The following is an 11,194-nucleotide window of genomic DNA, read 5'->3' on the forward strand; positions in this document are numbered from 1 at the left end:
TGCTCTCGACGGTCTTTACAGAGATCCTTCTTGTGGCGACGAGCAGAGCTGCGCAAGAGGGTAGCTCCTCTCCTCGTCCCCCAGTGGTGATCAGTACTTCCCCCATGGCTGCTATTCCGCCTGGATTAGCTTCTTTTGACTATCACCTGTAGGGCGAGAGGTTTGGGTATGAGTTCACTAGACACTTCGGTGAACTTGATGATAGCAGGTCGGCTACTCGTCTGAGGGTGCATGTAGCGATTCTTGCCTCACGTGGGGCAACAGCCATTGACTCAGCAGTGGCCTTCTCCTTTCCACTTTGTGGCAGTTCACAGACAGGTTGGACTATCTCAGCTACTATGCAATTCATGCGTGCATAGATCATTGAATTTTCACACCATCTTGGAGAGTTGGAGTGCACGGAATTTCTTGCTTACTTCTGGGATTTGGCTAAGTTTATGATGGTGCCAGGCTCACCAGAGGCCACTGAGCGACATATTGTCATGTATTTGATTGTGGACTGCAGGTTGACTCCAGGCTATGTACATGAGGATGAGGTTCCACATGATCTTGCCAAAGAGTTGGCCACTGAGACCTGGAGTTGCTTGAGACAGGCCTTGAGAGGCCGCTTTTCAGGATTTAGGGGACGTTTGGACTCGGATTTCTCTTCGTCCAAACCTATCTCCAAAATTGCTCGGCTAGCAGCTGTGGCCGCCTCCTGGTTCTCACAGTCCCCATGAGGATCATCTCATGGAATGTACAGGGGCTCGAAGGCTCCAATGTTATGCGATACCGTGGGCGTCTGCGCCAGGAGATGATGCGCTGCTTGACTGGTGGTCCAGTGGATGTTCTTATGTTGCAGGAGCATCGCATTCAGCATTGTGGTCATCTTATGCATAGACACTCTGAGGTGTTTTGGTCAGCATCATTTGGACCCTCTGGTATTAAGGGGGGAGTATGTATGTATATTGTAGATACTTGGCAGGCTGCCATCATTGACAGAGGCATTATTATTCCTCGCAGAGCACAGTGGATGATTTTTCAATGGGGAGAGATCAGGCTTGGTCTCCTGAACCTCTATGCCCCGAATCATGAGAGTGCTCGTGCAGAGTTTTGGACACAAATTGATGTTGCTTTGCCTCAAGCTGATAAGTGGTATATTGGGGGTGACTTCAACATGATTGAAGCACCTGAGGACAGATGTAGTGGAAGAGCCAGACCACTGTTCATGGCACAGAGCTTGCAGCATGGGAGAGATTATGTATGACATTGAGGGTTGTTGATGTATGGCATTCTGAGGGCTTTGCACGGGAGCGAGGTAGTCTCCTCTTTTCTCGTTCAGATCGGCAGATTGGCAACACGAACCTCTCTCGGATTGATAGGATGTATGCTAGTGATCTACTTGTGGACAGAGGAGGCTCTGTGGGGATTCTTGCTGGTACTTGTATGTCAGATCATGTGCCAGTTTTGTTGGTTCTCTCTGAGGGGGATAGGAGATTCTCCCAGTCGATGCGTATCCCAGAGAATGTACAGCTTGATGAGAACTTGACTGAGCAGATTAAGCAAATTTGGATGTGGAAGTACGAATGTGGATGTGTATGTGGAATAATGAATGCGAATGTGTATGTGAAATGATGTGACGTCGCTATGAGTGAATGGATGAGATGTGATGGCATGTGAATTGGGATGTGAATAAATGATATGTGATATGAATGAATCTGATGTGTGATGAGATGGAAAATGATGTGATTGGATAAGAACGAGTACACATATGAATGGAATGTGGAATAAGTAATGTGGATTGATGAGGGATAATGTGGAAAGATGAGAGTTCATTATAGAAACTGTATTTGTAACCTGTTTGTAAATGACTGTTTTATGTCAAGAATACTGGGGAAGCATTTTGACCGTCTTGTGATTAAGGTCGTGGAGACCTAACTGATAAAGTTACAACTACTGACGGAGAGTCAATGGAGGATGTCTCGCGTAGCAAGGTCGGCCGAGGTCTTGACCAGCCTCGGTTTGATTTAAACGGTAAGCTTGCGGTACGGTGGATGAGGGACCAAGGAAGCGGCCTATGAGTGAAGCGCTAGGTGACCTGTGAAGGATCCTAGAGGGTGCTGACCTTACGGTGCTCCGGCTCTGGGTCGCCGAAGATAACCACTTATGCATCGTGGAAGATATTGGAACAAGAAGTAAGAGTTGTTTTCTGAAACCGAGTATGGATCTGGTTGATTGACCTTGCTGGTCCTCAACTGATAAGTCCATAGCTCTCTTATATGGATCTATTGATTGATCTTGCTGATCTTCAACGAGGATTCCATCTTGACTTTTATAAGTGAATATTTGCTGGGTACTATGAGCTAGGAACTATCGAAAAGGCCCCTGAGTGAGCAGGTGGTGAGCGTTCTGGTTGCTAATGATGCCATAGATACTTCAATAAAGGAATGATTGGAAATTAAGATTCAACTGGATACTTGGAAGTTTATGATCAGTAACACTATGATTTCATTAAATGACTGATTTAAATACATTTGAATCTGGGAAAAAGCCAATTTCATATTGGGTGTGTAAGTGGCGTGACTGGAGTCAAATTTGCTTGAAAATCCGGCTAGGGGACCTAGGAACTCTTTTTCCTAGTACCCGAGACAAAACCTAACCAAATTCTAAATTGGATCCCATCACTACAGTGGTTGGGCAGTTAGCTAGCCCATGGGACTGGATGGGGTTAGGCTGGACTGATGGATCTGTAAAATGAGACTCAATTTCTATTGTAGTACGCTAGATGAAGTAAATCCCGGATAGTAATTGGTCTATGGAGAAAGGAATCAACGGCTGTGCCTCTCGATGGGGAAAAAGGCATTGATCTCTATGATCCAAGTGCAAGTTTCTTCCTTGATCTGACCAAGTGACTTTAGGTTCGATTGGATCAGTTTGGTCAGTAAATGACCCTGACTACGTTAGAGTAAAATTTTATCCTAGAGAAATCGCCTGTGCTTTCTGGGCAAGGGAAGTTTTTCTAAGTTCGGTTTTGGAAGAACCGAGGAATTAGTCACTTGTCCGGATATCCGTGGGCGAGGCCCCGAGTGTAGGATCCTGCCCCGTGCAAGATGTGCTACTTCCACTGCTAGCACCCAGAATCCGTTGCGCGGTGGGGACGGGGATCTTACAGTTGGTATCAGAGCTATTTGGCTAATGAGGATCAACGGAGAAGCCAAATATGTCAAAAAATTTTCAAGAAGCACTAAAAGGTTGTAATTGTGTGATAAAATTTATACAATTTGATATTCAAACTGAAATTCGTAAATTGGTAATTGGGTCTTCAGATGGAAGTACCGCAATTGTATGGAATCCTTGACTTGCTTGAGGCCTAGACATGATGGTATTTACCTTATAGTTTCAAGAACCATGACTACCCGTATAGACCGAGGGTATAACTGCAGCTCTTTACTGGCAGTATATACGAGTAAATCTAAGACTTGAAATTATAAGCATTAATGCTATCCACATGATGAATTCAAAAGTGGTTGATATGATTTTTAAATTCTGGTTGAGAACTGATAAGTTGAATTGGATTCTGATTGAAAAATGATGATCCCTGAAATTTGGTTGAAATATAATAAGCTGAGCGAAACTGCAATAAGGATGAATGGGACGAGTCTTTGTGATGATGTTCTTAACTGGAATGACGTGAATGACTCCAACCAATCACCATGAGATTAGTGGATTGTGCTGGCAGATTGCTACTATTAACTTTTGTCCAGTGGAACAAGTTAAGGGATGATAAATTAAAAATCTGAAAATTTGAAATCCCCCTGAAGGACTGATGGAAAAAAATTAGTGTGATGGACCATTATTGTGCTAAAGATATAAATGAGATATTCTGAATGAATTGTTAAAACTGATAATGCGTTCTATATGAGTATCTTTATCCCTTGATTCTGTGGGGAGCCGACCTATTTAGACAACCCCGGAATCAGTTGAATCAAAAATTGGATTGAATCATAAATAAAGAGACTTAACACGTATTGATAGAGGAACATGGATCAAGGTCGTCGTGGTAGAAATGTTAACCCCCAACTCGATGAAGAAGAGCTCAACCTGGATGTTCGTAAAACTCTTCATAGTTCGCAGCCTGGACCTTTCAAGGGTGAAGGGGAAAACTTGGGCGAGGATGTGGAGAAGTGGATCGAATCAATGGAAGAGTACTTGGATGTCACCGGGTACAATGAGAAGAGCAAAATAGCTCTTGCAAGGCAGAAGATAGTAGAGACAACTAGAGTGGCATGGAGAAACCACTGCGAGACAAACTGTCTCGATCAATATACCCAAACCTGGACTGATCTTAAAATTTACCTAAGGACGAGGTTCTGTCCTCCCGGCTTTTTAGAAACAAGAATGAACGAATTCTTAGAGTTAACCGAGGGGAATAGAACTATTGAAGCATATCACCAAGCATTCGCCCTCCTCCTTAAATACTCGCCTCCACTGGATGAAGAACAACTGATGGCCAGGTTCATTCGGGGACTAAATGGACCTTTGAATATCCTGGTGAAGAATGCCAAGCCAGTTTCCATGGTCGAAGCAGTTAGGATGGCGAAGGATTTCGCCAAAGCCTTTGATGTCAAAGTCCCGCCAAAGCCAGTACCATCACCTTTCAAAAGGTTTTTATTCCTAGAAGATGATTCTAACCTTCCTCCGTCTAAGAGATATCAGGGTCAAACCTAGGATATGGGAAGTTCCAAAATGGAAGAAATATCCTTTTTCTGAAACTCCATCCCCTGGATTTTAGCTTTAGTAGTTCCACCCTTGAACAATAGAGTGAAATGCTATAACTATCAAGGATTTGGACATCGTAGCATGGATTGCCCAACTCCTTTTGGATCAAGGTTTTTAGGGCAAGGAAATCAAGGATCAAGATTCCAGACTCCCGCCCCTTCCGTCCAGAGTAATCAGGGTTCTATCTACCAAATTCAAGGAAATCCCAGAGATAGACCCTCTATCCAACCTGCAGTTTCAATCCAAAGTAATGCAAGAACTCCACCTCAGAATAGGAGAAGTCAAAGAGAGTTGTTCCCAAATCGGCCGTCCACTTCCAAGGCAGTAACGTTGGAAGTGATTGAAGAAGAAGATGATGATGAAAGAGATCATACTCCACCTGCGAGATGAGGACATTTCGCATTTTTTAAGTGGGGTAGAATGTAAGATTCCTCCCCAGCCTCTCAGGATGTCCAGTATCTTCCCCTGTAGTCAAATCCCTCTTCAGAAATATGAAAGATCTTGTTTCTACCAGTTTTGGCCTAGAGAGAGAAAATCTTCCAGAGAGTGGTAATTCAGTTTTTAAATATTTTTGGATGAAAAAATATCTCTTCTTATTAAAATAAGTTCCTCCGAGATAGAAGTTCAAAAAGATTTTCAGAAGGTGCATTAGAAATCAAGTATAATATGTTCAAGAGGCCTTATCCTGAGGGTCAAGATTTTTTCGAAATTTCAAATTAAGGTTCCTATGGGCCAATAAGATCAATCCATGTGTGGGGAGGAGATAAATCCAATTTGTAAAAGAAAAATACCCAAAAATGAGTAAATGCTCACATAAGATGAAGAGTTGACTATGTACAAGGGTTATTAGTAAAAAACTATGAGTATTACTAAAAAAATGAGATATTTTGGGTATAATGATTCCATTTTGACACATGTGTAAGGAAGGGGAGTCCTTCAAGGAGGCGCCTACTTCACATGCTTGAATGAGTTTTAAACTAAAAAATAATGTGATATTTTTATCTCTCCTCTCTCTTGGATCAAACCAAATAAAAAAGGAACCAAACTAGGTCCAAAGCTAGTCCAAATTCAACCAAACTGAATCTGAAAAATTCTAGAAATCAGTTGGTCTTGGTTAGAGCCTCCCTCTCCTATAAATAGAACGTGAGCCCTTTGTAAAAAAATAGGAGAATTATACTATGCCAGAATTATGCTGAAATAATGATAATTTTTACTATTCTCTAAAATTCTCTCCAAATTGAAGAAATTGGAGCTTCCCTCCTTCTTCAATATCCATTGGTGGCTCCATCAACACACCAAACCAATTGATTGGTTTGGGGCCTCTACCGCGTGATCAAAGAATCAAGCAATTTGTAAGGTAAAGTGTGAATTTTGATCTTTTTCCATAATTTCTCAAGATTTCTCTCTTCTCAACCCCTCTCAAGCTTGAGAAGCTTAATTGGAATGGCTTTTTGATGCTATTGAAGTTAATTGATGAATGATAGTAAGGAAATACATAAATTCCCATTTATGCTTAATTTTAATAGTTTTTATGAATTTTGTCTTCTCTAAAATGATTATGATGTTATGCCTCATTGAAAAAAGGCATTCCCCTCTCTTCTTTAGTAAATCCAACCATTCTTTATCCTAGACGAATGATTAATGGATAGAATCAAGTTTTTCATAATGTTTTTCTTAAATAAGTAGAAATTGTTTACATTAGAATGATTTAAATACTCTTGGTGAAATTCTAGTTGATTTTAGAGAGTTAAAAAATGAAAAATGGTCAGCCATACAAAGGAGGTTATGGCAAAATTTTCTAAAATTGTGTAAAATAAGTTTTATTTTTTTTAATTCAAAAAGAATAATTCCCATCGTATATGTATTCTTAAAGTGTTAATTTTCATCCTAGGTATAAGAAAATACATACTAAAAATATTTTATTAAAAAAGTGTTACTTTCTTTAGAATTAAGTTCTATGCATAGAAGGAAGTATATTGAAATTGTTATTCTGATTATAAAAGTGTGATTTTCATCATAAATGATTTTATGCATAAATTAGATGCATAAAAGAAATTCTTTTATATTAAAAGAGTGATTTTTATCATAAATGATTTGTATGCATAAACATATGCATAAAAGATATATTTTTTATATTAAAAGTGAGATTTTCATCATAAATGGATTTTATGCATAAATTAGATGCATAAAAGAAATTCTTTTATATTAAAAGAGTGATTTTTATCATAAATTATTTGTATGCATAAACATATGCATAAAAGATTTTTTTATATTAAAAGTAAGATTTTCATCATAAATGGATTTTATGCATAAATTAGATACATAAGAGAAATTCTTTTATTCTAAAAGTGTAATTCCTACTAAATTGGATTTATACATGGAAAGATGCATAAAGAATTTATTTTAACCCAAAAGTGTTATTCTCATCAATTTTGATTTTATGCTAGAAAGATGCATAAAGAAATCTATTTTTAGTTCAAAAGAGTTATTTCATCAATTTTGATTTTATGCATGAGAAGATGCATAAAAGATTGAATTTTAATTCAAAAGTGTCATTCTCATTTAAAATGAATTTATGCATAGGAAGATGCTTAAAAGATTGATTTTTATTTCGAAAGTGTTATTCTCCTTAAAATGAAATTTATGCATAAATAGATGCGTAAAGAAATCTTATATCAAAAATAAGAATTCTCTTGTATTCTATAAATAGATATGAGGATGTGAAATGAATCAGATAGATGAAAATTAACGAAGAATGGATGGAGATGTATGTATGTGAAAGAATGGATGTAGATATATGTATGTGAAAGAATGGATGTAGATGTATGTATGTGAAAGGAAAGATGTATGTGTATGTGATAAGTATGGATGTGGATGTATGAATGTGGATGTAGAAATGGATGTATGGATGTAGATGTGGATGTGGATGTATGGATGTAGATGTGAATGTGGATGTATGGATGTGGATGTGTGGATGTGGATGTAGAAATGGATGTATGGATGTAGATGTGGATGTGGATGTATGGATGTAGATGTGAATGTGTATGTATGGATGTGGATGTGTGGATGTGGATGTGGATGTGGATGTGGAAATGGATGTATGAATGTGAATGTGGATGTGGATGTATGAATGTGAATGTGGATGTGAAAATGGAAGTGTGGATGTATGAATGTAGATGTGGATGTGGATGTATAAATGTAGATGTGGATGTGGATGTATAAATGTAAATGTGGATGTGCGGATGTATGAATGTAGATGTGGATGTGGGTGTATGAATGTAGATGTGGATGTATGAATGTGAATGTGGATGTGGATGTACGAATGTGGATGTGGATGTGGATGTGGATGTGGATGTGGATGTACGAATGTGGATGTGAAAATGGATGTATGGATGTGGATGATGTGGATGTGAAAATGGATGTATGGATGTGGATGTGGATGTATGAATGTGGAAGTGGATGTATGGATGTGGATATGGATATGTATGTATGAATGCGGATGTGGAAGTGGATGTATGGATATGGATATGGATATGGATATGTATGTATGAATGGATGTGGATATGGATATGTATATATGAATGCGGATGTGGAAGTGGATGTATGGATGTGGATATGGATATGTATGTATGAATAGATGTGGATATGGATATGTATGTATGAATGCGGATGTGGAAGTGGATATGGATGTGGAAGTGGATGTATGGATGTGGATATGGATATGTATGTATGAATGCGGATGTGAAAGTGGATGTATGGATGTGGAAGTACGAATGTGGATGTGTATGTGGAATAATGAATGCGAGTGTGTATGTGAAATGATGTGACGACGGTATGAGTGAATGGATGAGATGTGATGGCATGTGAATTGGGATGTGAATAAATGATATGTGATGTGAATGAATCTGATGTGTGATGAGATGGAAAATGATGTGATTGGATAAGAATGAGTACACATATGAATGGAATGTGGAATAAGTAATGTGGATTGATGAGGGATAATGTGGAAAGACGAGAGTTCGTTATAGAAACTGTATTTGTAACCTATTTGTAAATGACTGTTTTATGTCAAGAATGCTGGGGAAGCATTTTGACCGTCTTGTGATTAAGGTCGTGGAGACCTAATTAATAAAGTTGTAACTGCTGACGGAGAGTCAATGGAGGACGTCTCGCGTAGCAAGGTCGACCGAGGTCTTGACCAGCCTCGGTTCGATTTAAATGGTAAGCTTCCGGTACGGTGGATGAGGGACCAAGGAAGCGGCCTATGAGTGAAGCGCTAGGTGACCTGCGAAGGATCCTAGAGGGTGCTGACCATACGGTGCTCGGGCTCTGGGTCACCGAAGATACCAACACATGCGTCGTGGAAGATATTGGAACAAGAAGCAAGAGTTGTTTTCTGAAACCGAGTATGGATCTGGTTGATTGACCTTGCTGGTCCTCAACTGATAAGTCCATAGCTCTCTTATATGGATCTATTGATTGATCTTGCTGATCTTCAACGAGGATTCCATCTTGACTTTTATAAGTGAATATTTGCCGGGTACTATGAGCTAGGAACTATCGAAAAGGCCCCTGAGTGAGCAGGTGGTGAGCGTTCTGGTTGTCAATGATGCCATAGATACTCCGATAAAGGAATGATTGGAAATTAAGATTCAACCGGATACTTGGAAGTTTATGATCAGTAACACTATGATTTCATTAAATGACTGATTTAAATACATTTGAATCTGGGAAAAAGGCAATTTCATATTGGGTGTGTAAGTGGTGTGATTGGAGTTAAATTTGCTTGAAAATCCGGCTAGGGGACCTGGGAACTCTTTTTCCTGGTACCCGGGACAAAACCTAACCAAATTCTAAATTGGATCCCATCACTACAGTGGTTGGGCGGTTGGCTAACCCATGGGACTGGATGGGGTTAGGCTGGACTGATGGATCCATAAAATGAGACTCAATTTCTATTATAGTACGTTAGATGAAGTAAATCCCGGATATTAATTGTTCTATGGAAAAAGGAATCAGTGGCTGTGCCTCTTGATGGGGAAAAAAGCGTTGATCTCTATGATCCAAGTGCAAGTTTCTTCCTTGATCTGACCAAGTTACTTTAGGTTCGGTTGGATCAGTTTGGTCAGTAATGACCCTGACTACGTTAGAGTAAAATTTTATCCTGGAGGAATTGCCTGTGCTTTCCGGGCACGGGAAGTTTTTCTAAGTTCAGTTTTGGAAGAACCGAGGAATTAGTCACCTGTCCGGATATTCGTTGGGCGAGGCCCCACGTGTAGGAAACTGCCTTGCGCAAGATGTGCTACTTCCACTGCTAGCACCCAGAATCCGTTGCATGGTGGAGACGGGGATCTTACATTGACAGACTTCAGGGGACTTCAGACTCCATGATCCTTCGCAAGCTTGCCTTCCTTCGACTATGGAAGAGCGGCCCGTTCTTTAGTGAACAGTAGGGCACTGTGCGCTGGAGCTATAGGCCACTTGTGTGGCTATTCCCCCCTCGACCTCACACTTGAGATAGCTTCAGAGAGTCTGGGTGTGTGAGTGGGAGAGCCTCTCTTTGTCTATACTGTGATCCCGCCTGATCGTTGGGAGTTTGTAGCCCACGGGGCAGTTCTGTTGATAACTAATGGAAGGATCTTTTTGTGGAAAAAAAAATTCACACTCGTAACATGTGCCTCCATATGGAATGTCATTGGGGTTTAACACTAGAGCCAGGGATGGAGTTGGAGTACTTGGTGCGATGGCAGCTCAATGAAGATACTCAGCAGCACAGTGCGGGTCCTTTACAATGGAAAATTGAAAAGGTGGTCTATATGACATTATTAAAGTAACTTGCCCTTTATTGGACCATAGCTCTAAACAAGGAGGTATAGTCAATGGCTGGGAGTTTCTTTGGATATCCATAAGAATTTTATTGCTCACATGACTCATAGCTAACCTATTTTAGACTCTTAGAGTCCGCTAGCAATGTCATCGCCTGAGTACTGTTGTACTGGTGCAGATCCAAGAGGAACCAACTAGGATGAAATACGGAGGTGGGTATGGCATTGGTGAGGAAATTTGTACATTCCTCTTGATATAAGGGTCTAATAAATGAACACTAGATTATGCATTGTGTTGAAATTTGAGCAAAAATGATGAGCTATGGTGGATCAAACACTAGAATCAGCATAATTAACAAAGTGATTAGCAAGTGATTAAGACCTAATTAGTGAATAATTAGCACATAGATTAATGTAGGCATGGATACTCAAAAACCAGCAAATTCTCATTAGGGCTATGCCTCAATTTATAGTGTTTACATCAAGCATCAAATCCCCTTGATTTCTCCATGATTCACTCCCTGAATATCTCCACCTCTTGCCTGATTCTCTCCACCTCTTCTCTTTTCCCTGAATATCTCCCAGAATATCTCCACACTCCTAAATTCCCT

The 11,194-nt window shown here is 39.9% G+C and overlaps 1 protein-coding gene across 1 annotated transcript; it reads left to right on the top strand.

The window, feature by feature from the left end:
• The first annotated feature begins 715 nt into the window (after positions 1-715).
• LOC147635667 (uncharacterized) lies at positions 716-1,246 on the top strand. The gene has a single exon (XM_086802299.1). It carries the CDS (start codon positions 716-718, stop codon positions 1,244-1,246), a length of 531 nt encoding a protein of 176 aa, XP_086658425.1.
• The last annotated feature ends 9,948 nt before the right edge of the window (positions 1,247-11,194 follow it).

Source organism: Cibotium barometz, chromosome 9, assembly GCF_041138505.1.
Source record: "Cibotium barometz isolate CiBa-2024 chromosome 9, ASM4113850v1, whole genome shotgun sequence".
Classification (NCBI taxonomy): domain Eukaryota; kingdom Viridiplantae; phylum Streptophyta; class Polypodiopsida; order Cyatheales; family Cibotiaceae; genus Cibotium; species Cibotium barometz.

Excerpts from the sequence above, each read along its gene's own strand:
- LOC147635667 (XM_086802299.1), top strand. The coding sequence starts at position 716 with ATGAGGATCATCTCATGGAATGTACAGGGGCTCGAAGGCTCCAATGTT.